Source organism: Trachurus japonicus, chromosome 2, assembly GCF_045865225.1.
Source record: "Trachurus japonicus isolate A0001 chromosome 2, Traja_1.0".
In the NCBI taxonomy this organism is placed as follows: Eukaryota; Metazoa; Chordata; class Actinopteri; order Carangiformes; family Carangidae; genus Trachurus; species Trachurus japonicus.
Window position 1 is genome coordinate 8480334 of NC_140908.1, and position 27526 is coordinate 8507859.

A 27526-nucleotide genomic window follows, 5' to 3' on the forward strand; every position below is an offset into this window, starting at 1 on the left:
CAAAATCCCACAGTGGAGGTCCGTCAAGTTTCTAGACTTCTGTTTATAGATGTAAAGGTGGAAGCTGATCTCAACATTACATGGTGAGAGTGGCTATCGTACTGTAGGTCGGTAATGCTTTAGATGTAATGTACAAAGCTGGGTATTTAATCAATTATTCTGTATTTTAATGCATAAAAAAGGAAAATTGGAATTCTAAGGTCCCTTCAGTCTATTCGGTCTTTTCAAGCAGAGAAGTGAACGCTACATACGAGCAGGACACCGGCTGTGGAGGATGAGTCTTGGAGTCTTGAAGCAGAGTGAGTCACTCAGTAAAGAGACACAGGTATGTTTTGGTCCTGATGGATGTTGAAGTGAAGCCTGCTGAGTTCAGGACCCTGGAGGTTTTGCGCTTTTCGGGGGTCATGGGAGGTGGGGGGGTCATGCAGTCTGTCAGAAAATCTCTGACGCTCCGTCTGGTTTTGTTTCTCTGAGGACAGAAGAGAGGAGATGGATGATTCATACAGTCTGACGGGGAACATCCGGACATCATCACAGAGCTAATGGAGTGTGGTTCCTACCGCCGGTCTAACTTGGGCCCAGTCGTCTGGTTGCTGTGGGCGTCAGCTGTGTAACGGATTGTCTGGATTTGGGAGGGGGCTTCTGACTGTAGCCTCTCCCCTTCTGTCACCGAGCTCTCCTCCAGTGGAGCCCCGTCGTTGTAGAAGAGCAGGCTGCGGGAACGCACTGCAACACAAACACGCAGCCGTTTATATTCTCACGCTATGTGAAAACGTCCAGCTTTACTGTAAACTGAATATCTTTGGGGACATTTGAGTTCATCATTCTTGACTACCAGCCTAGCGGACTTTTTCTCTCACCACTCACAGGCTGGTTCTTGGCACAACACAGTGGTATTTAACATGACGGCCGCGGTGGAAGTGGTTCAAGGAGGTGAATTTATAGGGAAGTGGAATGCTTTTCATTTCAAGGCTTGCCCTGAACATCACAAACAAACTGGTCATATAGAAGAATGGTTTATTTCTAGACCTACCCTGACTGGTGGTGTAGATGTCCGCTGATGGGAGAGGAGGCGAGGAGGAGGGAGAGGAGGAGGAGGAAGAGGAGGCGGACAAAGAGGGGGTGTGAGTGAGGAAGGAGAGGGGTGAGAGGCAGGGGGAGAAGGAGCCCAACACCAGGACAAAACACAGGGCTACCATCTGCACAGAGAGGGGAACAAAACACTCCTGTTATTAAACAGCCTTGATAAAATGAAACCCAATAGATGAACTCAACAAGAAAAACACACAGGAGCTGGACACAGATGTCTCTCTGTCTCTCTGTGTCTGTCTCTGTCTGAAAATGGCGGTGTTGGTGGTTGTGGTGAACGTCTGCTTCAGGGAACCACAGCTGGACAAGAGTGTGTTTCCAGGGTGGTCACCGTGTTTGAATCACTACATAAACACTGAGAAGCTACTTTCTCCTTCTTCTTGACATTTGTAAAAAGTCAATACAGCTTAAAACAGCAACGATAAGATGCTTGATCAGTTATTTACCATGAGGCATGTCCCTGTTTGAGTTGAGGCCATTTTACAGGAACGGGGAACAACCTTCCCTGAAATCAGCGACTGGAGCTTCTGGAGCTGCTGCAGCAGAGACCTGGAGAGAGACCAAACAGAAACATTACAGAGGAATATTAAATAGCTGCTTTGCATTAGACTAATCCTCACTATTAAAGAGCAGGAAGCAGCTCAGAGCCTACTGCCTTAGTCGAAGGTAACAGCTGGAGAACCTCTAATACAGGTGTCTTGGAGCACTCAGGGGTAATCCAACACCTCAAGGAAGTTCAACCTGTTAAATTCTTATATTTCAGTATTTCCAGATGGTGAATTTCAGGATTAGAGCCTTTACTTTGCTGGAGTTTGAGTATGATGACTTGTGCAGGGCCAAGAGAGGAAGAGCAGCCTGAGAGGTTAAACCCAGGGCAGGAAGCACCCCTGTGGATATGCCTCTTAAATGACTGTGTATTATGTCCATACTAGTGTGTGTGCATGCATTCAAACACGTGCAGGATTCTCCGCCCACCACTAAGTACCATATACTCAGAACATGTCAGGCCACAGGAGGAGTTACATTCAGTCCAAAATCAATGTCCCTCCAGAGAATTTTGCTCCTCTGACGTGTTTTTAAAGGATTAAAAAAACTTAATCCGCCTGATTGGCTGGTATTTTGCCTGTTAGTTAAAACCCTCGGATAAAGTCTAGTGGGATACAGAGGGATCTGGAGAGCAGGGTTCTGATGGTATGAGCCGTCTGGGCCTGTGAGGACACGCTCTGACCACTAAGTGGCGACAGAGAACCGGTTACTGCCAAACACACACACACACACACATACACACTGATACATACACAGTCCCTCAGTAAATCAGTGAGTCATGTAATGGGTTAGAAACTAAACTGGTTAACCATTCTCTCACAGATTAAACCAGACAATGAGCGCAGCAGTGACTCAGTTTCTCGGTACATCTTTAATTTTAAATTTCCATGCTGACGCCTCTCACGTGTAAAAAGAGTGGAGCGCTTTGCCAGATGCAATAAAAGTACATGGGATGATACTAACCAGCATCAGCCACACAGGTCTTTGATGTAAAAACCACGGTAATTTACTGCTACAGTTATTACTGCTTAAAATATACAGTGCTTACAAAGGGCACGCTGGCTGACAGGGTGAATGGAAGTGTGTGTCAATACTTCTTCTTCTAGGCTAACACTTTGCCTAAATAAGTGCTTATAGTTCAGAGTTGGCCTCATTACAAATGAAACATCTCTAAAAAACTGCCTGTGTGACTTTCTGCTCAGACTGTGAGGGGAAAAAGGATTTGTGCAAACTGCAAACCCAGTTTAACACTTGAAAAAAAAAGGGATTTGAGTAAAAACTATTCTTGCACAGCTAATAAACCAGGAGCACGAACCCAGGTCTGTATGAATCAGACGTGCAAGACAGAAAAAACAGAGCACGGAGAACAAAATGACCACTAATAAGTGCATTTGGAGCATTTTTAGGAACTAGGAGCTTAAATTTAGTTCAGTCGCTTCAGAACCTTTTTTCTTTTTTCTTTTTTTGACCCACACACATATTCTGAACTTTATGTGTGTGAGTGTGCTGACTCATGTTTCCCACGTTGTGCCAAGTCATTGTTCTTCTGTGTGGTGGTTTAACATATTCATCAGAGTGTGAGTGTGTGTGTGTGTGTGTGTGTGTGGTGGGGGTTGCCTGCCATGATGAAAGCTCCTGTTAACTTGCTGCTTTAATGACAGACTGACGCTGCCACAGACAGACAGACAGACTTTGTAGAGACAGACCCCCCCAACAACTTAAAGGTCTATCCCGCCACACCCACCCACCCATCTACCAACGCTCCAGGATAATAGCAGATTGGTTTCATATTGTTATAATAACAGAGGAGGCAAATGCAGCAGGGTGAGTCTACACGTTTCTTATGGAGCAGATAATTCCTCCTATAATTTCCTCAGGGTAATTCATTGTATATATACATATATATATATATATATAAACTTCATACAGAGTATAAATTCTAGCATGTATAACCTACAGTAGAGAGCTTTTTGTCCTTTGCAGACCACATGGCTGCAGCTCAGTCAAACGTTGTCTGGCTTGCAGTTGTAATAATGCTTATTCCTCCAAGATAAATGAGAAGCAGCTCCCCGAGCCCCGCTGCAGCCCATCAGTCAACTCTCACATTATCAGGCTGCATTCTTTGCAAACTTGTTGCTGTTTTCAGTGATGATAATCCAAACATCATTACATGAATCCTGGATCTGCGTTAGAAATGTTGGGAGCCAGCGCACACAACGGCTTCAGTCTGTTAAGAGGCGCAACGCTGATGTGTGTGTGTGTAGAAGCGCTCACCTGTTGGCAGTCTCCAGGTTTTCTACTTTTCTCCACAGGTCGCTGTTTTCTGACGTGTAGTTCTCCACCCTGTTGCACACACACAGGTTTTTGTCAATGTTTGAGCACTGCTACACTGATCAGAATCAATAGTTATGTAGAAGGTTTCACTAAATCTGACACAGAGACGGTTAGAAGAGAAGAGCAATAGAAGAGAAGAGATCTAGACAGTATGGATCATTTAAATTCAGGGTTGTGATGTGTTAGAAGCACTTTTAAATGACATTGAAACATCCATTTTATCGAGATAAGAGGTTCCAGCTCTAGACTCTCTTCTCTTCATCCCTCTCCTCTGCCCTGTGTCATCTCTGCTAATCCTACTCATCGCAATTATCAATTCACCGTCGTCCTCACTTGCTCTCTCGTAATCCTCCTTGTTTGTTTTATGGCTCATTCATACACATTCCTTCCAGCGAGTCATCCTGCTGTTTTCCCTCCGAGGGGTCGTCTGGTAATTCTGCCCTCATCTCCGAAAAAGACACATCGATACAAAGAGGATGTGAAGAGGAGGATTTCTGTTTTTTTCCTTTGTCCGCCTGATTCAGTTAAGAGATGTAGACGCAACTCTCTCTCTCTCTCTTTACCCTAATGGGATGAATAATGCATTTTGTTTCCACCTGTGGGAACCTCTATGGGTAAAATAATTTATGCAACAACAGCAATGTCGAAACAGCCCCCATATTTCCATCTCTCTTTCCCTGTGCCTGTCAGAGACTCCTTCATCTTGACCCATGTGTTCAGCAGGTTATTGGAGTCCTGCCACAGCAAGAAAAAGCCAGAATAACAAAGGAAAGAAAGTAAAGGAGAAAAGAAGAGAGGTCCTTCTGTTCACTCTTCTTTAATGAATTAGATGATGTAGAGACGAGTTGAAATCTGACCCCACGTTAACCTGTCCACTTGCATCTGCTTCTGTGCTGCCCCCAGTCTAATCCCCAGCACAGCTCTTGTGTCTGTTAGTGTTACCACACTAAAAACCTCTAAATACAAAAACGCCCTCTTAACTAAGCTTCAGCTGCCAAGTTCACTTCAGCATTACACAACTCCCCCTTTTCCAGTTGCATTTTTCATCATTTTCTTTGCTACTCATGTACATAAAGAGCACACAATTATGTATAAAAAAGGCCTATGATTAGATTCAACCTCACTGACCAACATGCACCAAAGACAACACTCTAAAATACATTGTTCGACAGCCCGGAGAAGTGGATGAAAAATTAAATTCATTCATTGCATTGACGTTGCTGTGTAACTGGAATGACGTGGTCCTAATCCAATGAAAAACTGGGTTTAAAGAAAATCCTAGAGCACCAAAAAATGGTAAATGATGAATACATAACAGCTGGAAAATGATTCTATTATTGTCCCAAATCTACTACACTCACACATCAGTTGACATGCTCCTTTGGTACGATGATCATACACATACACATACTGTCACGCTGCGGTAAATACTCACTGGAGCACAAAATATGTATCCATGTGCATCGTCAAATAGTCCCTAATGATAGTCTGCTACCTGCTCTTGTTTGTGCCTAGGTTTTATAACCATATAATTTTATTTTTTAAAGGTTTGCACCCTCAGTAAGCTGCAGTGTGCTTGCTGCAGAAAGCCACAGCAGCCGTGGCCTCTGATATATAGCTGTTTGGTAACTTAAACACCATCTGAAGAGACTATAAAGAGGATAAAGTGTTTGGAAGTTGCAAAGTGACAGACAGATACAAAGGTAAACCAAAAAGGAGTGGAGAAGGAATGGAAAAAATAAGGGCAAAGATTTTTTTCTTTTCCAAGCCTTACTTCTTCTCCAGACATTCCACATACTCTTTCTTCTTCCTCCGACTCTCCTGAGCTGAGATCTGGGAAGAAAAAACGGACAAACATTACTTCTTTTCTTTCTTTCTTTCTTTTTTTTTGTCTTTCAGCATCAGGCACCTTGAATAAATCCCTCAGGTGAAGAGCAGTTTCCAGTAAATGTTTGACCTCATGAGACTATTTCTGTTTCAGCATCACCAGCACTTCATTCTGAGAAATGCCCCCCCCCTCTCAGTCCAAATCAGTGAATCAGTGAATCTGTGAATAGCTGATGTTTGTGTTCAGTCAGAGGAACTGACTCAGCTGGGGGCGCGCACACAGAATAAAAGGTGCAGTGTGTTTACCTTATTTTTAATCTTCCGCCGCACTCTCTTCAGCGCCTTCTCTTCGCTCTTGGTGAGAGGAAGTTTGTTGGGTACCGGGTAACCCTCGGCAACCAGGGTCCTCTTCTCCTCTTCTGTCAGCATGAGGGGTCCTGAACCCTGCAGTTTCTGCACAGGGAAAACACGCACTTCAGCAACCTCTATTAATCTTCAAATAGGACATGACTGATTCACCAAATCCTCTGCAGGTCCTGTGTGTGATTACCCACGTCAGGGTGCATTCAAACACACTCACTCTTCTCTGAGAAAAGAGATAAATGAGGGAATATACCGAAACCTGATGCAAGCACAGCATCAGATGTTTGGCTTTTTACTCTTCAGACAGTGCCAGGTGTTTACGACAAAGCTGAAACTCTTTTCTCCCTTCGTTTATGGATGTTAGTGTTAAAAAAACAACAAAAAATACACCAAGAGATGATCCTATTACATCGTGGCACAAGAACAATCCTGTCAGATTCGTGCTGACATTGAGTAGAGCTGTATAAATATTTGTCATCATCACATGAGCACAAATGTGATTCATTTGCTCGGAGAGAAGAGCTGAGTCAGGCCAACGATGGTCAGACACTGAATATTCAGTTTTTGACTGAATTAGTTGTTTTGTCAGTAAATCACTGAACTGATTCAACCCTAAAACTGCAGCTGGTTTATACCACGAACCCCGTGACACAGCATCTAATGCAGTGTTTTTCAACCTTGGGGCTGGTAAAAATAAAAGACTGATACAAATATTTTTTGAACTAATTATTATTCTATTTAAAATTATGATTAAAAACACCACAGACAACCTTAAACAACTGTATTCTTTTCTTTCACTTTCCCGAATAAAAATCGAGTTCAAATAAAATCTGAGCTGGCGCATCTTGATTGACGGGGGTCGCCATACATTTGGGTTGTCACAAAAGGTTGGGAACCACTGCACTAATGACTCTCATAATAATCCCTAAGTGAGAATTATCTCTTTTTTTTTACTCACATGTGGTGCAGTGAGGAGAGGTGAAGAGGAGATGGCTGAGGAAGAGGAGGAGGAGGAGGTGGAGGAAGAGGAGGAAGAGGCTCGACCTCCTGGTCTCTGTTGTGGCTGAGGGGAAGAAGGGGGCAGAGCGAGGTGTGGGGAGGAGGGAGGCAGGGAGCCGTCACTGTCGCCGTGGTTACTGCTGGGAGGGGTGGGCGGGAGCTGGAGAGCATCATCTATAGAAGGGGAGAGTGTTGAATGAGTGAGTCAGTTTCAGACTGTATGAAAGGATGGAGGGGATTGTGGGGATTAGATGCACTTGTGTTTTTGCAGAATTGAATTGTGATGCCACTCTATCAAGTGTGTGTGTGTGTGTGTGTGTGTGTGTTGCATGTACCGCTGGGCAGGCTGAGGTACTGTCCCATCTCTCTGGGTTCGTCTTTTATAGCCACTGGCTTCATGTCGTCGTCTTGACTGCACTCCTGCTGACAGGACAGACAAACACACAGCGGTGACGCTCATTAAGGTCGCTTCTCAACTCACCGGTGAAGAATCAGCAGCAGCTTCTTATAAACAAGGTTTCATCGCCGCAGGGTGGATGCTCACCGTGTGTTTCCAAGCTGATCCTCTGTGAGGGGGTGGGGGGCTTAAGATCAGAGGCGGGCCCTCCATCGGCTGTGGATCTAACCTTTGGACCACATCAGGTTCCTCCTGTTTCACCAAGATGGCCGACAGGTCCTGACTAAAGCTCCATTCGAACTCTAAGGAAAAGAATAAAAGAGAAGAATAAGATGCTTTTGCTTTCTTATATATATTTATATATATGCAAACATGTGTGCACAAGTCCAGTCAACACCAGTATTCCTCTTCAGGCTTTGCTGTAGGTCTTCCAATGGGAAGTAACGGGTAGATTATAAATCACACTTTCAAAGAGCTTTCCCAAAACATTTGAGCACTTCCTGACCAGCCTGGTTATTACAGACTGCTGGACGACGTCGCTCTGGCAACTGTAGTGCATAATTTGTCTCCTGCGAGTGTGTATCTACCCTGAAATAAAAAGACGGGCTGAACCAGCAGCGACTCGTCCTCAGTATCCCTCCTGAGAAAAGAAACAGTTGCAGCTTTTAAACACTGCAGAAAATATGCATGATCGAGTGACCCGACAATAAGCTCAGAGTACAATTTCAAAGGAGGTGCACCAAAACACAACCAGGGTGGATTTCTAGATGCATGTGGCAGGTACTTCACTGTTTAGTCTACGGTGACCTGCAGAAAGTATTTTTAGGGATATAAGTGCCTCTGCAAAGGCTGCAGAAGAGCTTGTCACTGGCACTCCTGGTGTATCTGGTGTCCCAGTGGGCAGGATGATGAAGAGGCTCTGGTGCTGCCTGCCAGCGCCTGGAAGGAGCTGTCGGAGAGATTTCTACTGTTTGTCACTTTTGGTGTGTTTGCTTTCTGGTGCTGTGCCGTGCGCCGTACGAGTCAGTACAAGTCCCACATCTTCAAGTCCCTCATCCAGTGGTGGCCTACAGGATAAGCTCCTGACTGTGGACTCAGAGATCACTGGTTCAAGACCTGCTGTTGCCACTTTGCTTTTCTCTGGTGTGTTTCCTTTCAATGTAGAACTCAAATACACCAGGAGCCAGGGAAAAAGACAGCTCGGCTGGGTAGTCGAGAGGTTTACACTTGTGGTGTTGGAGTTGAAGGTTGTGGGTTCAAGACCGGCATTGCGATCATGATGCATTGAAGCTATGGCTAGGTGGAGCCAGGATTATAATACAAAATAAGTATGCTTTTTATATAGATACATATATATTATTTATTTATATAAATATAATATTACAGATGAATGAATAACAGACGATGAAGTGACAGAGGACAGAGGAAAAGGAAAAGACACACATATGTACATGAACAAAGATGCTCCTGAGACTGGATGACAGCTGCATATACATTAACTATACAACACTGTTTCAATGATTCTTTGCTATCTGGGAGATGTTTCTCGTGGAAGCATCATCACGATCCTTCAGCAAAAACACATGTGAAGTGCAGAAGATGCATGTTGTTCAAACAAATGGAATAATAAGAAATGATAACGGCTGTAGCCCAATGATCTGGACCAGCTAATAAAAGAATAAAATAAAATATAAGAAGAACAAATGTCCTTGGGAGGAATTCGAGCACACAAATAAAACAACAATTTTTCTCAGTAGCTGCAGCAGCTCTGCCAGCGAGTCTTCTTCTACTTGGCTGTGACGCGACAAGCTTTGCACACCTGGATTGGGGAATTTTCTCCTCCGCAGATCCAGATCCTCTCCAGCTCAAACTCAAGCTCAGCAAACATGGCGCTTAAACTAGGGCCAAAGAGTTCAAAATGGGTTTCATCAGAACAAACACTCTTGTTTCTTACAGCCTGAGACTCCTTTAGATGCATCTGTGCACATTTTCACTGAAGAGAGACTTCCATCTTAATAAATTTGCAAAAAAAAAAAATCAAAAACTCTGTTCACCCTGTCATTATGGGATGCTGATTGCATACTGATTAGAGAAAACATGAGCTTTTAGTATAAGGCTGGCTGCAACATAACAAAATATGAAAAAAAAAAAAGGAATGCTTTCTGAATGCACTATACTTAAGAGCTTATATTAAATTTAGACTTCACTGTCCTGACGACTCTTCCTAAGTTCCCTTCAGTGCGTTGTGAGCAGCCTCGACTCCCACACGGCTCGGTAACCCGCGTGAGAACCTTTTGCAACCACCACTGCATCTTTGTCTGACATTATGGGCTATTATTCTGCTCCAGAAGAAAATCTTGCCACCGGGAAGAATCTCCTCAAGGACATCTCAAAAAACAAGCTCACCGAGTTAGTTGGATATCTGCGCCGAGGAAAGCCTGGGACAGCTGTTTTTCTGTTCATGCCCCAGATTTGGTTGTTTCCAGACTTTACTCGGCACACTATCGAGTTAACTTAATTCCTCTCAGAGAGACAGAATCCAGATGCTGGAGTCAACAGCATTATATAATCCAAAGTTAACAGACTAGGTGGCCTTTCTCTGACAGGTCATCTCTGATCTTTCCATCAGGTTTCTCATTAAGTGGATTTAAAAGGAGCGTTCCAGCAATTTTACACATGAAGATGTGGTTCACTGGTGATGGGGGGGTACTACTAAGACCGGTGTATAATACCGTGTGAGGACGTTTTAAAACTTTTACAAGTTAAAGGAAATCTTCCAGTTATAAAATAGATATGCAGAGTTGTGGACAGTTAAAGAGAGTAGAAAGAAAGCTTCATCTACCTCCACCTTTATGGAAAGCTGTAGTCCAGGTGTTTATGTCTGCAGATGGAAGCAATGTGCACGTCTTTTATGCACATCTTTATTTTCAAAATGATCTTGTATTCATTTGTACGATGCAAGTCCATCCAAACAAGGGGAGCTGGATGTTCACTGTGCATGTTTTCAATTAAACAAAGGTGAAGTGATTAGTCACTGCTTCATTAGGCGAACGTCTAACTAATAATCAATATGAGTTTCGTTTTAATTTTCACTTTATTTTCAAAAGTGAGGCCATGACACAGCGTTTTGGTAGCTATGTAGAGGCGGACGGGTGTGTGGTGCGTTACCAAGTCAGCATTTTATCTCTGGAATAAAACACCAGGTCAGATACTTTGATGTTTGTCACACACTCACCTAAAGGGCTCCTGTGGTGTGTGGAAAGAGAGCAGCAGCGGGTTAACAAGACAAGAGCTGCTGTGTGTGTGTGTATTGGGAGTGGACGTCATTTTAATCACCTCCTGGTTTCCTAGCAACATTCTGCTGGTAAAATGCTCCGAAGTTTACAACCCATGTGTGTGTGATGGGCAGAAGCAGGCGGGCGGGGGGGCGGAGGTGTGTGTGTGCCGGTCAGAGAGCTGGAAGCTCCACTCGTTATCCTGTCCATCACTCCAGCAGAGATCAGCACAGACAGAATCCATCCTAAAAACAAATCTCTGCGGCTTCTTTCCTCTGGTTTGGACAAAACCTAAAGCCAATAAGTTGCGAGCTCAACACTGTAATCTGTGGAGTCAATATCAGAAATAAACTCTGGCCTCAGGATTGTCAAAAATAACCAGTTTGGCTGCTTACGAGGGAAGTCTTGAGTTGATCTGCAAAGCGAGCCAATGGGGATGTTTATTAATATCAGCTGTTCTGCTTCTAATCAAATTCAGACCTTTCATTCACTTCACGGCAAAACGGCCACAACATGAAGAAACTAATCGATAAACTTCATGGTAACCTGCCCATTAACCCGCTGGATAAATATTTTCAGTGCAGACATTTTGGCGTGTCACAGCAAGACAACCACCGGTGTAATTGATAACATTAAAACAACTGCATTCCAGTTTTCCATTTCCATTTAGATGAGCTGGTGTTCATATTGTGCACGCTGACTCACTGTCATGCCTTGCCGCTGACATTTGTTTCACCTGCTCTTTCTCTGCTGCTGATAAGTGGAAATGTCTGCTGTGGAAAAGGTCTGTCAGGACATGCAGAGGAGTCGACATTTTGAACCGATGTTCGCACCAGAGGGAAAATCACAGGGTTGCCAGCCAGTAGATATGAGGGTGGTCTTTAGGTTTTTCTTTAGATATCATATCACAGACTGAAATGCTGGTGAAGAGGAAATTCTGCAAGGAAAGTCTGAATGTTGCAAATATTATTATGATTTATACAGATTTATACTCTGTGCTACATCAGCAGGGAGCACATGGAGTGGAGTAGCTATATAATGAGCTGGTCTCCAGGCAGTGACTCATTCATTAAATGCTGTATACCACTGTCAGAGTTTGGTACATATACTATCTACCTATCTACATTTATCAACTTTCTGCTGATTGGTTCAATCCTCGTTTTTATAAAAATCTGATAAAAACACAGAGGAAGCTGTAAAGCAGTGTTAGATTTATGGCGGTGTCAGAACACGGAAAGCACAGCTGCATCTAATAAAACACTCGTATGCAGCGACATGTCACCAGTTTCATCAAATTATCATCGACCTCGCTAATTGATGAGAGGATCCAGTTTTGAGCGGATTGGCTGTTTACTGGTTGTGTGCGTCCTCTGTACAAGTCAGTCGGACCCTCGCAGGTCTCTGCTAATGAAGCCGGCCCAGCTGCAAACCTCAGCCTCGTTAAGCCTCCTGCCCTCGTTAAGCCCAGGCCTGATTGGACGTCTCTTTAATGGAAACCAGAAGCTGTGAGCTGCTGTAGCCGATGTAAAGGAGAGCTGCTACTCAGACTAGTGATCTTTAGACAGTTGGATTAAAAAGAGACTGTTTGGCCTAATTAATGAAACTCATTAAGATGTGGGTGACAAAAGCCAGGTCCTAACCAAGGTTATTATAGTTTAATATTTTCATTAGTTGTTATTTTTATTTAGTTTTTCAGTTTCCTTTTTTATTTCAGTTTAGTTTTAGTTAGTTTGAGGAATTTACTAGTTTTCATTTAGTCTAGTCTTAGTTTTAGTTTTTCAGGTATTAGGAGAAAGCCTATGTGAGACTCTGAAGATGAACTTCCAAATTTGTGGGATTTTTCCCTTAAAGCAGAAGTAAGCGATCCGGTCGTTTTGGCTAATGCTGCGTTCCAGGCAGGCTTTTGAAACCGTAAATTACAGCTTCAAGTCACGACTTACGACTTTGTAGCGTTCCAGGCAACCCACTCGTGTTTTTCCGACCTGTTTTACCTGTGAAAGTCACTATAACGGCCACTCGTAACTTCCGACCCGTGAACTCGTACCAGATCGAACTGGTACGACTTCACAGGTTGAAAAAACACGAGTTACGGGTTGCCTTGAACGCACCATAACTTCTTGTCAGTCGATGGAGTTAGCAGCCCCCGCCCTCGTCATGGATCTATTGGTCCTCGTCCCTACGTCGCCACATTCACGCGCATCCCTTGGCTGCACACACAGCCCTTCATGCCGTTCTCTCTCCTCATTGGATAAAACTTGTAGGATACGAGAAAAGTTTTCTCCTCGGCTCAGAGCAGAGCAGAGTGACTGAGAGACCCGTGTTTCAGACCAAACACTCTATATAAGTGATTGCTGTTGGAAGATATAACTATTTAAGACTTATATTAACACAAAATATCGCTTACTTCTGCTTTAAGTTGCATCCCATAAATGTTCCCGTCACGTTAAATTCACTCTTATCTACCTCTTCCTTCCTGCAACTCTAAGAAAACTACAACTATAACTGATGTTATCTGCAATTCAGTTTAGTTTTCACTGCTAGTTTTAGTCTTAGAATTAGTTGACTATAATAACCCTGTTCCTATACATGATCAAAAATGATCCCATTATTTTTGAGCCTTGGAATTAAGAGACATTTTTCTAAATAAGAAAGCGTAATGTGCTTTCTTCCACATATAGGAAACTAAAAAAAAAATAGTAAACCTGATCCTTTCAGTTATGTACTGTTCAATGGGATCTCTGTGGATGCTGTATTAACAGAAAAGTGAAAAGAAAGTCAGCCTTTGTGGGTAAAAAGTTGTAAACACAGGTAAAAAAAAACCGGAGGGCTGGTTAATGACCAGAAGCTCCTGGCGGTCGTCGCAGGGAGCTAACAGAGGAGAGGTGGTGACTGCGTTTGATCTCAGTGGGACAGAAACAGTATTAAAACAATAGGTGGAGCTGCGCAGTTGGAGCTGCAGTAAAACACACAGCTTCTCTTTTTAATGCGTAAGAGGCAGCGAGACCACAGACTGAGATAGGCTGGGAAGAAAAGTGGAGGCAGGACAGCTGAACTTCCTGTGTATCAATAATCGCGTACTGTATATGAATGCATGTAATGAGTGGCATAAAGCACGCAAACCAACAGTGTCAGCACATTTTACTGGGTTTATATAGTATTTTCCATCACTAAAAGTAAGAGCCTCTTGTTTCACTCTGCACCACTAAAGTGCAATATCAATATCAGTATTATTACATGCTCTCATGGTGCTGTAAATGTGTTTCCTCACCATTTAATATTATTGGGATCTACAGTATGCGTCATCTGGCAATGGGTGAACATGTGTTCTATAGTTTGAGTTTATTTTCATGTCCTATCGACTGTTAAAGCAGTATTAAAATGTTATGATCAATAAAATAAACCATTATTATTTTTTCAAGCCAAAAAGAGACTTTAGACTGTAGTGGGTTCCCTCCTGTAATTTAAACACTGCAGCATCGGTGATATTTGAGCTGTGTGGTAAAAAAAAAAAAAAAAAATTGTATCTGATTTGATCTGTGATCAGTTCATAGATCTGAACAGCTGTGAACTTTTTAATTCTGTTTGGAGAAGAAGCTTAAACAGAGGAAGATCCACAGCTTCATCTTGTTTCTGAAAGATCAACAAATACTAACATTTCTCATCATGATAAACTAACTGCTGAGCTCACTACTGTGCTCTCACTCCATGTTGAGAGGTTTGTGAGGAGTCACAAAGTGCAACAAGGACGAGGAACTACATGCAGAGCTTCTTCTTGGCTTCTATTAGAGATTAGAGCTGAAAACAAAGGATTTATAGAATTTATTGGAGAATCTAGCCAAGACCTCCTGCTATTAGACCTTTCAGTATGTGCTTTTGTGTTAATATGCTGCATATTGCCTATCAACTGGACTAAATTATCTTCTCCAAACACTGTATAAACGGCACCATGCAACTACAGAACGATATGTCAAAGTCCATCCTTCCAGTGATTCGTTATTTTTCATTAGTACAGCTGCAACGGTCTCAGTCAAAATACTTAAGATGCCAAAATGGCAGCGAACGGCTCGGCTGTGGCACCAAACATTCCTTCGAGATTAAACAAAGCTGAGAAAAAAACAGTCATCATGAAAAAAAAAGCCTTTTTCAGAGATTAAGATATAATTTACAGCTTTTCTGCAGCTACGGCAGTAAACGATCACCTACGAACTGTCTGAACAATGTTTGATTTCCATTGTAGACAGAATGTCCAGCATGAATGAGTCAGACAATGAGATCAAATTTTGGATTTAAGATCCCATAATCCCCCCTTTTTTTTAAACTATTATTTATTTGTTCTTTGCTTTAAATTCAGACACACGGAGGCATAACTCGAGCCCAAAACCTGTGAGCCGTGAGGAATATAATGGTCCATTTGTGCAGCTGATATACAGTAAGGTAGAGATGTAAAACAGTTGGAAAGAAAGTGCCAGAAAGTTTATGCTGAGGATTTATGGAGCAGATGCAGGTTATGAAATGCATTTTGGATAAAGTTCAGTGATAAATAGGCTGGAATAGATTCAAATGCAAATGATATGTGTGTGTGTGTGAGCTCCATATGTGAGTTTGACCTGACTACACAACTACAGATGGAAACACAAAACCACCATCATTTATTTATCAAAAATAGTTTGAAATAAAATCTGGTTAAATGTTTTGTTTTATTAAGTAATATGTCATTCTAATGTCATTTTAATTTACATAACGTTCTGCTTCCTTTGGTATCATTTGGAATTTACTTTCTAACCAAAGGATGCATGATTAGAGCGGCTCTAACTCTATCTGACATTGATTTACAACCTGGATTTTATTCTCTTCTGAAGCTAATTATTATCTGCAGAAATATTCCACTTCTCATTGCTGAGCTGAACACACGCACGCACTGGCAACGCATGCATCAAACTGTTGTTTTTTTTATTCTCTTATGTAAAATTAGACCCTTTTTGCCCAATGTGCGGTTTTGGCAGTTCGTATAATCTGATATTCATACCAATAAAGTGGGATTTAATTGGATTAAGGGAGACAGCGAAAGATTAAAAAAAAGAAGAGTCAGATACAGAGAGGAAGAGAGTGAAAGATAACCTGACAGAAGAGAGAGACAGAGAGAAAGAGAGAGAGAGTTTCCGCTGGCTTCGGCTAAAGCTGCAGACTCAAAACCATATGCTTGTCATAGTGTTGTGCAAGTGTGTGCACGTGTGTGTGTGTGAGAGCACTGTGCGTGTGTGTGTTAGGTGGGCAGGGCTTAGCTGGAGGAAAACTGCTCAGACTGGGCTCATGCTGTGAGCAGCAGGATCCCCGGGACAAACGGAGAGAGAAGACGGCAGGCAGACAGACAGACAGACAGACAGAGTGAGACAGTCAGGTACAGACAGAGGAAGAGGAGAAGACAGCAGGGGATGATGGCGAAGATGAGTCAGAGAGAGAGAGAGAGAGAGACAGACAGAGCAGCGTTTCAAATACACAGTGTTTTCATATTGCCCTGCCCCTTCATGCAATATAATAGACAACACATTAAACCAATCATCACCCACCCATATTATACGAGAGACGGTGGATCCGGCCAATCAGAGGCGTGTACAGTTTGACAGACAGCACGCACAGACAGGGTCAGGCTGATGTTCACCAGGGTGATAAAGAACCAGACTAAACATCAGCTGCAGCTTTTTCCAAGAAGCATAAACTGTTACAGCTAAAGGAGAAAATACGAAAAAAAAAAACATCAATTGACCTACCAGACTCTTGGTCCATTTTGATTGACAGGGCCGGGCTCTGGGGGGCAGAGTCTTCGCTTAAAGAGTAGCTGTGTTCTGCTTGAATATCTGAGGGATTCAAAAGCTTTTATCAGACAGGGAATAGATTCAGTACTCCAGCAGCTTTGTGATGCTGCGATAAACCATGTCGTGTCTGCACGGACGCACAATGATGGGACTCTCATCTCTGTATATGAGATGATAATCAGTAATACATTTGTTGCAGTGCTTTTAAAAAGACATGCATTTATGCATATTTAACCTTGAGCTACATTTATCTGAAGGATAAATCCGACTTAAATGTAAATATTAAAAGGTCCAACGTGGTGAGAGTGACTTTTAAATCAAATTGACCTGGCATTTATGAATCTATAGATTTAACATCTTCCAAAACATGTCCGTCAAAAATGTTTCTACTGCTTCCAATGATGACAGACATCTCGCCGTGGCGGTCTTGGCTACTACAGTGATCTGGATGAGCGTGACAAGTGGTGCTACATCCTTGTGACAGCTCCAACAGACCGAGAGACTTACTGACATCAACTCTGAGCAGGGACACCAGGATCTATTCATGCAGCTCCGAGAGGATACTTTGCAAGCGAGTGCCTTAGTCGGTAGTAGCCGAGCCTGAACTAACCTCCTCTTCACGGAGCCAGCACCTGCTAGGTGAGGGATAGAGGTCCAGTGTATTTCCTGCTGGTTAATAGGCAGCAGTTTTGGAAGTTTCGGACTTTGGCAACAGAAACTGGCTCTCGGATCTAGGAATTTGACTCTTGGGAAGGCTGAGGCAGTTTGATTTCAGTGGTTGACATCTTGATACAGTTGGTCTGCGTGCAGAGTGTTGGCTTTCGAATTAAACCAAATAATGGGACTGGGGTCTTTTCTACCCAGACTTTGGCGAAGCAGTGGAACAACTGGCTGCGGCGTCGTTGGAGGTTAGTCAAGGAAACAAGAGGGTCATCTACATGTGAGTATGAGCGGAGCAGAAGAAAACTTGGACCTAAACGCATCTCAAAACGAGCAACTTCAAGACAGTGGTTGGCCAATGGAAAGGGTTCCACCAACCAACTTTTTTTTTTTTTACCTGCTGTAAGATTTTAATAATGGAAAAAATTAGGAAGGAAGGAAAAACCCACTGTGATCCAACCCCTGAACCCCTTCAGTACAAATCTTACAAGAGTACGCCGCTTCTTATACTGTTGAACAACGCATGTATGTTCTTGTGATTAAGATTAATCAAGATTTATTTGTCATTGTGCATTTACAATGAACTATTGTTGGAGCAAACCCAACAATAGTTGATGACAGTTTCTCAGAATAAAAAAAAGAAGAGGAGCTGACCTGGGCTGCTGTCTATGTCCATGTGTAAAAGTGAAGGTCTGTCTGCCAGCAGGGGCCGCTCTAATAGATGGTCGTCGAAGAAACTGTTGAATAATTCACTGCTGAAGTCGTCCATCTGGTCACCTGAGAAAGGCTGCAACACACGAAGGCACATGGAGACAAGAAATAGTTATTTAATGCAGCAAAAATACTGATTTTCAAACATTCAAACAGTATTTATTGACAACCTACTGTGGTTGATCTTGGAGTGTCATAGTGCAAAAGCCTGTAGATATATTCCCATCAGATGTTCTTTGATAGTAGCCTAATGCTTATATGCATGTTAAAGGGATAGTTCAACACTTTGGCAAATTGGCCCATTGCCATAATCCCTATAGTCTTAGCAGTAGGTTTGTTACGCTACGGAGGCTAATGGGATTTCTTGGTTTCCCTCATCAAACTCATTAAATACAAAATCTAACAACTCCAAAACGCTCTGGTGGACAAGTAGTGACCTGCACAATCACCACGCTATGAGATAATAACAGAACGTTACGAGACAGAGTTGTTTTAGAGGTAAATTCATGCAAAACCGCTGATGCGCATCTGCATTTACCTCGAAAACAACTCAGGCTTGTAATGTTCTGTTAGAAATCCCATGAGCCTCCGTAGCGTAGCTCTGAGCAGCTCACCGCTCTGCTCCGCCGTTCCAAAAATAGCTTGCACCGACAATAAAAGGTAACAAACCTACTCCTAAAACTATAGGGATTATGGCAATGGGCCAATTTGCCAAAATGTTGAACTATCCCTTTAATAGTTTGCATTCGCGGGTGTAACAGCCTGCAGAAATGAGATTTCTGCAACTGTCAAAAAATAACTACATTACACACCACTTACAATATTTTTTTATGACTGACCAACCTGACACATATTTTCTCAAACAATCAACTGGTTGTTATGTTCAGAAAGTGAAGTGTGAGACAACCAAGACAGTCTGGACGGTGCTGATGGCACAGAGAGGCAGCGAGTGGGAAACAGCATTGATAGATTCATCCTCAGTCTGGATGAATGAGTCACCGAGCAGAGAGACGTTGTTCTGGAAGCCTGGGACAACATGGTGCTCTGATTTCACTGGTTTACACGCACACAAACACACACACACACACACACACACACACAATATGAGTCACCCTGCTCTTGAGCAAACATGCACAAAGCAGAATAAAAGCATACACACACACAGATGGATTGTTTGGAACCCATTACTGCACGAGTCAACTGTGAAGGCTCCTCACACAGACACGGTGACAGAAATAGCTCTGATTTGATTAACGACAAATACGAAAATTGATTTACATGTTTTATTCCTGAAAATTAGCTCCAGCTCTGCCAGTGTGTCACAGAAGATTAAATCAGTCCAGTAGCAACAATGAAGATAGATCTGGGATAATAAACACAGATCCAACTTCAATAGTTTTTTAATATCAACAATGGATCACATGTGTATGTTAAAGGGGTCACTTGTGGTGATGAACTCATCTGACTCTCTGCAGCTCCTCCCAGCTCCATGAAACATATTCCCCTGTTCCTGTGCATTGTTCTGGGTTTTCCATCAAACAGCAGGTAGCTCTGATAAACCCCCTGCATGATGCTGTACCTCCCTCGCACCGGTGCTTATTTAAGAGAGCTAATGCTCGTAAAACATGTTGTGTATGCTTTTATTTTGAAGGATTGGATTTGTTAAAAGTGCGTGTTTGGCTTTTATTCTCTTGTACATGTGCACATCACTGCAGAAGAGAGGCATTGAGATGAACTCAAAGCCAGGACTGTATGCACAGCAGGAGTATGGGAATCGCTCACCTTGACACATGCATTTTCCCAGAGCATGTGTGTGTGTGTGTGTGTGTGTGTGACTGTGCTCTGGGAGGTCAAGTGTGTCTGGAGTTAGTCTGGGACACATGCAGCTGTCTGATAAAAAAAAAAAAACACGTGGAGCGAAGCACAAACACACACAGAAGGTAGGAATACAGAGGCTGGGGGGGTGGGACAACAGGAGAACATGACACACGAGGAGCTGCTGATGTTTTGAAACTGGACTGGGAGATGATGTGAGATTTGAAGCTGGCGGGGCTTATTTAGGAGTATGTGTTTTGCAAGAAAATGCTCTTTTTTTTACTTAATTCACAGCTGCACATTATCTTTAACATTTATAATGAAGAGATGTGTAATAAAGCAGTACGATAAAAGAATAATAAATAGAACATAGGCTCAATTACACAGATTAAAAGTGAGAAAAAGACAAGAATAAGAATAAAGGGGGGAAAATGTTCTTTTAAAACCATCTGCTCAATAAAGGTGTGTGCATGCACTGATCCTGCACAAACAAACACTCACTCATTCATAAACAAGTGCACACACACACAGGAACAGAGATTCAGACAAGAGCAGCCTTGTCCTCCTGCTGCGCTACCCATTCGAAACAATATCCCTTGAAACAACCGTGACACTGGCCCTTTAACTCCATTGGCTCTATTAGGGAATATAGGTCACATTTAAACTGTGCTGCTTAAAAATAAACAGTGAAAAGTTTCCTAGATGAGAAATGTGGCTGAAATTACTATAATGACGGGACGGGAGAGGTGCAGGGAGAGAAAGCTCCATAGTTGAAACATTTCTAAACTTAGCTGTATTAGTCCAACAGTAGTAGTGTTTATGTTGCGCTCTACTGACATTTCACTATATAGAAGTTACCTCTTGTACTTCTAGTAGTAATATTCAGCTGGAGCCAGCACCTGGGGCCAGTGGTGCAGCTCCCACCTCCTCCCATAACAACCCTAATCTTTTCCTTATCCATCACCTGGCACCACCTGGATGGATGTGTGCATGGCACTGTTTGTTTTTTCTAACCCCACACAGACATGTTGGGCTAATCGGCCTTAAAAACCTCCTCCTCCTCTCACTTTGCTATTTCCCTCCCTCACTCCCTTCTTTTAGTTCATTAACTAAAAGAGAAATCTAATAGTTCAACATTTCGCCTGATTGCCGATTGATCCGTATGCCTCAAAGCCCGACGGCACAAAACCTGGCCGTGGATTAAAGGGCAAATTGATGAATGAGGGAGTGTGTTGTGCTGTCATCACACAGTCAAGAGAAATTATTCGATTGCCAGAAGCTCTGTGTACCGTGTACAACAGAGGAATACACATGCAGCAGAAGCTGTTGTTGTTGTTGGGACACAAAGCTTAATGATGGCGGTGCTGAGGCAGCTGCAGTCGGGGGTCTGGACCTTTCATTACCTGAAACACTCCCCGTTTCTGCTGGGAAAAGAATCCCATTAGGGAGTGTTAGAAAGCAGTTGACACTTTTTATAGTTTATTTCAGTGCTGGGGTGTTATTAGGAGGGGATGGGGCTGAGAAGTCAACCACACGGGGAAAGAGCCTGCATGAGAAGACAGACACAAGGAGTAATTATAAATGCAGAGAGAGGCTCTGCTGCGTCTGTAATTAACAGTGTTGAGTCTCAACACACCTCTCTCCTCTCCTGTCATTTGGATGCCACAGGTGAAACAGACAGAGAACGACCAAATGATTCATTTTGGTGTTATTTTTTAAACGTCGGCTTAAATGCGGCGGCTGTTTGGTAAAGAGGAGCCACCTGCTGCACCCTCGCAACCGTACAGCACGATGAACCACATGCTCCCAGCGCGCAGATGAAGGAAAGCAGAGCGATGAACTGGACCGCTGAGAGCCAGGCCAAAAAGGCTTGTGTCATTATGGCATGAAAATTTCAGTGGAAACCATCGTAAAACTCCTCAGAACAACATGTAAGGGCCAAAGGGAGATACACTGAAAAGAAAATGTTCTCTACAAGGTTAAAATCCGGCCCTCCAAGCTGCTGTCATTTGGAAATAATCAGCTCGGCTCCTTCTGGATGTCCTTAAATCCTGGTTTCTGATTCTTATATTACTATTCAAGTGGGACAAAGAAACCAAATTAAAGCACAAGCTACTATTATTCTCTGCAGATCGAAGCAATTAAGGACAAATGATTAGGTATTGTGTGATTCCTGTTTGGTGAAATAAAGTAAGTAGGATTCGAGACTCAAAATGCTGCAGGAAACGGTCTGTAATGTAAGACACACTTTCTCTCTGCAGCACTACCGTTGCAGCCATGATTGCCTTCGCTCTATTTGTTCTATTATCATAAACACCGTACACTACATCTGTCTGTTTCTCAATGGATTTTCTTGATTCCATGTCATTCAATCCATGCTGCAATGGAGCAGACACCCAGAGATTAATTTGATAAGTTGCAATGGCAGCATTTCTACCTTTTTTCTATAAAAATCCACTGGTTTCAGCTTTTAAAATGCGATAGTTTGAGGCTTCTCTTCATCACACATGACAGGGAGGGAACTGAATATCTTTGGGTTTTGGACTGTTGGTTGCAATTTGACAATGGTGATTTGTGGCTCTGGGAAATTACCACATGCATTTTTTTGTTTTTATACAATTTCTAATTAAGGAAATACCTTCATCTGAAATGTTATATAAAATTGCAAAAATGATCACAGCTAATCTAAAGCCATTTGGATAACGCTTTCAATCTACAACAGCAACAAAAAGTCTCACACAGTTGAGATGATCTCTCTGCATTAAGTTTCTCAGTGGTTTTAAATACGATTTGTTGCATAACACATGAGATTTTTTTTTTTTTTTTGCAGTGTGTAATGCGACCAGAGAGCATCATGTCATTATCTTATAACGCTGCCTGCCACAGATAAGAAAATGTCAATGTTCTCGCCTGTGTTTGGCTTCATGTGGTGATGTGCAGCTGTGTTTGGCTTCACATGAGCTGCACTTAAGAGTGAGAGAGGAGGGAGATGGTTACTGTGTCTGTCAGCGTGTGTGTGCGTGTGTGCGTGTATGTATGTGTGTGTGTGTTGAGACAGACGTGAACCGAGCTGTAGTTCTCAGTAAAACAGCAGAAGTATTTTTCCTTCTCACACTCACACTGCTGCATGCCTGCTCACATTCCTTCTGAGAGCTCAGCGGCCAATCGGCAACGGGCATGCAAATTAGATGGGTGTGTCTTTTTAAAGCTGGAGTACAGGGTCTGAACGGAGAATAGAATAGAAAAGAATAGAAGTGAATAGAATAGAAAAGAACAGAATAGAAAAGAAGCAAACATACAGTATGATGCGTGTGTCGGTGGAAAACTTCCTTCCTGCTCTGTCCTCACATGAACTCACTATTACATGACTTCATATAGTATGTCTGTATCCATCTATTGATGAGACTAAATCTGAACAATATGATGATTTACAGCGATTTGATCAGTTATTGATCGATTCAAGCAGAGAGGTCAAACTTCCTCTGGTTGCAGCTTGGTCAGTTGCTGTTTTTCTGTGTCATATATGATTATTTTTAGATGCAAGATGGTTGGTCAGGGGGTTTTCAGACGCCACCAATGGACACATAAGTGATTATTGATAAAATACTGGGGGATAATCAATAGCTGAAGCCTCAGTTTGAACATGTACTGTGTCCGATCTTTCCTCATTCGTGTTGCATTTTGTACTCAACATGTTTTAAAAAACTGGCCCCGCGGCGCAGAGTTAATAAAATGTTAAAATGTGCACGGTGGTTACCATGGTTACAATGGCTTCTGGCCCCGCATGAATTTACGCTCCATAAATCCCACTCCCTGGGCCTCAAGCATCATCACACAGTCTGAAAAGTCTCAGAGTCACACTTCTCCTCAACTTTTAAAACCTTCTTGGCGAGGGAGGCGGTTCAGCATGATCAGGAGAATTCATCTCCTTGATCAAGAGATAGAAAGAATCGACTATTTGACTCATTACAATGACAAATCCAAACTTTTAAAGATTCTCCACTGGGAGGGATTTGCAGTTTTATTGAGATTGTGTGCTAATAAATGTTCTGGCTGGACAAAACAATGGATTTTGAAGACGTCACCTCGGTCTCTGAGGAGCTGCGGTGGCCGTTTTTCACTATTATCTCACTGTTTATAAACCAAATGACCTATCTATTCAATAATGAAGATAACTGTTGCAGCGGGGCCGACTTTAATTTCCTCCAGGATTCAGGAGACCTACATGTAAAGCAGATGATGTTGTCAACGCATACTCCATGCTGGATGCACATGACGCATCAATGCAAATGCATCACAAAAGCAGTCGCCTCCGATTAACCTTGAATCATTTGTACAATTCAAACAGTAGCCAAAGCACGTCCGTCAATGACTGTTAAGGGATTCAGACTCCTAATTCCTGATCCAAACTAATTCTTCCTCTGGAAAATAATAAGCCTAATACGACTTAATTCACTTTATCTTCTTCCATCTACACTGTAATCCTCACACAGCATCCTGAAGGAGATGGATAACACTGTGTGTGTGAGTCCCACCAATGCAAACACTTCATTAAAAACCCATGAGCTGACATCTCTCTGTGTTCACTGCATCCTCTATATTTCATTAAACTTGAATAAACTAAACCATGCTCTCCACTCATCTGTTCACACTTTCTCTTTTCTTCTCCTCCACCGACAATGAAGCTGCTTGAAACAATATTTTCATACGACAACGGATGAAATGTGAAAGATGTTGTTCATGGTGATGAGCCAACAGACTCCTGCAGGTCCTGCAAAACAAAGAGCTCCTTCTTAACTTAACTGTAACTGTTCTGGTTCAGTTTCATTGCAAATGACTGCATGTTATCAGTAAATGCTGCACGACAACTGAAAGAAATAAAGCTCAAGATAAGTCCTCATGTTGCTGCTGAGGTGTAAATTGCTGATAAAGTTCATTGTACGTGCATGTTTGACTTATGATAACATGTCAGTGTTTCCTTTATAGGCATGCATTAATGCAGATTTAAACAGTGTAAAGTGAAATTGAAAATATATGTGGCTTTAATTCCCATCTTTCACACAACTGCAATGAAGAAGATGAGGACAGAGTTAGAGAGGAATAAGCATAACATGGAATAGCTTTGATACTATTGGTGACATCCACAAGTGTCTGATGCTGTGGTTCACCACCTGACAGCAGATTATAGATCAAAGTTTTTGGTCCATTTGGTCTCATCAGCCGTCTTTTCCCATGTCCTCAGTGGTACAGCCCAGCCTAGTGGCTTCACAGCCGAGTGGACGACTTTATTTAGAACAGAGACAGAGGGGTACAAACCACAAGCAGACTGCTGGGCTGACTCACCGACTAGAATAGAGAGAAAAGTTCAAAAAAGAAAAGAGAAAAAACGAGACAGAATGGAAAAGGAGACAGCGAGGGGAAGAATAGAATAGGAAATAAAGACAGAGGATTTCCTGCTAGCACTGTCACTGATGCTGTGATATTCATCAAACTCTCAGTGTGCAGCGATGAAGCTGTTTCTTAGTCTGTGCACACTGTTTTTTGTTTCTTTTTTCAAATAAGATGGGTGAAGTGAGGGCACAGCAGTACTTTTGGCATTTTGTGGCCGGCGGTGCCCAGCTCACCCGCTGCTCTCTGGGAAATGGAGTGAAATAGAGACGTACTGCAGTTGTTATTATTATTATCAAAGGTCGACCAGCAAAGTGACGCTTGTATTGAAATCAAAAGCGGCAACGTCTCAGGTGCAGAGATGAGGGGGGGATGCGCGCAGCTGATGCCCCCTGTTGTTTTCGGAGGATGCTGGTGGGAGCAGGTGGTTTTTGAGATTTAATTGTCATCTTGACTTTTCACAGGCTTGAAATGAGTGTGTCTTCTGCCTCTGTAAAGTGTCACCCCAGGACATTTTTACTGCTGAGTTATGAGCACATGTGAATGTGTGCATGTGTGTGTGTTATCCTGCAGTAGCGTGGTGGAGCTATAGTGGAGCAGGATTTGATTGGACTAGGTGCTACTACACAACTACAATATGACACAGATAAGATCTCATCTGATTCCACTATTATTTGTTGTTCTGCTTTAAAATGTCTAAAATGATTCATCAAAAATCGAAGCAGTTGTTAACCTCATCTCTCTTTGTGGACTTACCAATTCACTGACTAATCATAAGGCTATAATATTATACAAGATTGAAAGTTGAGTTTGGGTAAATAAGAGTTTCATTTCATTATTGAGGAAGTGAATGAAGAAATACGCCTTCGTCCTAATTAAAGTTTGATTATGAAACTTACTTGACAAGTTAATTGGAAAGTAATGAAGAACCAATAGCTAGAAGTGATGTAGCCTATTTACAGCACACTGGCTGCACAGTAGCAACAGATAGACACATATTAATAATCAGGTGTGCTGCTGAGGACTGCAACACCTGTCAGTTCACACACACACACACACACACACACACACACACACACGTTAACCAGTAACTCGTCTGAAAGTGTTCCCAGTCTCACATATTGGTTTACACAACTAAACACACACACTCACATACTCAGTTGTGTGTGAGCCCCGGATGTCAGTCAGGATCTTAATAGCTGCACCGCCCTCCTGAGGTCCGGCTCCGGGCGGAACAGGCAGGAAAGGTGCGTTTGAATTACAGCAGCAGTTACTTATACTACTGTAATATAGGCCTAATAAGCACCTCTGTGCAGCTGCAGCACGTTAAAAGCCATTGGTTATGTAAAGAGCGGGTTGAAATAAGGTCAAGCTACCGACAGAGGAGTAAGTGAATGTGAAGACTCACCACATTAGTGAGGAAATCTCCGTCGCTGAGTTCCTCCAGGTCCAACAGGTTGGTGCATCCGGACGGGTAGAGTTTCTCCGCTGTCAAACTGTCTAAGATAGACTCCATCATGGCTGTGTGTGAATGTGTGGCTCACTTGACTGAAATGAACCGGCGCTGAACGCGAATATTTAAAAAAAATAAACTCAACTCATTAAAGAAGAAGACGCAGCGGTTTGTTTCTTGCTGCGTTACGTTACGTTACGTTACGTTGCGTTTACTGTCCTGCCCGTTATTTACACCGTGTCCAGCTGTCTCTGTCTCTGTCTCTTTTTTCCTTGTCACTGACAAAACTTGTAGAAATGTCGAAAAATTCACATCCTGCTGTTTCTTCTGCTGCTGCTGCTGCTGCGGCGGCGACGGAGACGCTGCTGTCCATCCAGCTGTGAGCGCGAGGCTGACTCTCCTCCCCTCGCGTGCGCTGTCTCACCCACGCGACCATGAATATTCACTGAAACCCCGCCCCCGTGGCGTCAAATAACGAGAACGGGCATTGGCCTTAATTACCCTGATTAGCATAATTAAGGGTAATTACTGAAGCATAATTGAGGTACTTGAGTTCATTTCAGTAGCAGAGGAAGTATCTTTACTTATGTCTTTTCTTTCTTTCTTTCTTTTTATTTATTCCAACCAAGGTAATTTCACAATTTGACAATATCATCACAATATTTCTTCCATTGGTTGGAAGGGAGCAGGGAGAAGACACATCTAATATTGCCTGCCCCTCACTCAATATCCAATTTTCCAAGTAATCTGTCGCTGGCTTGGAAGACATTAGTACAAGTCTTCAATTCATTACTTTGTCGATTCCTTATTACCTATAGGCTATTATATCATTATAAGTAATATAACTCAATTAAAA

At 42.6% G+C, this 27526-nt stretch overlaps 1 protein-coding gene across 3 annotated transcripts; it reads right to left on the minus strand.

The window, feature by feature from the left end:
• On the minus strand, positions 1 to 27004 carry creb3l1 (cAMP responsive element binding protein 3-like 1). Of its 3 annotated transcripts, none has more exons than XM_085798724.1 (13): positions 26626 to 27004; positions 17958 to 18090; positions 16599 to 16685; positions 7703 to 7857; positions 7494 to 7578; positions 7118 to 7332; positions 6103 to 6249; positions 5744 to 5802; positions 3910 to 3978; positions 1536 to 1638; positions 1034 to 1199; positions 561 to 726; positions 1 to 469 (listed from the first exon to the last, which is right to left on the minus strand). In XM_085798724.1, the coding sequence occupies exons 1-13, from the start codon at positions 26734 to 26736 to the stop codon at positions 433 to 435; spliced, it is 1533 nt and encodes a 510-aa protein (XP_085654850.1). In that variant the 5' UTR covers positions 26737 to 27004; the 3' UTR covers positions 1 to 432. The 3 variants fall into 3 exon arrangements, with proteins under 3 accessions (XP_085654850.1, XP_085654841.1, XP_085654831.1); XM_085798715.1 differs by having other exon boundaries at positions 7494 to 7575; positions 26626 to 26804; XM_085798705.1 differs by having other exon boundaries at positions 7494 to 7581; positions 26626 to 26804.
• Positions 27005 to 27526: the final 522 nt, after the last annotated feature.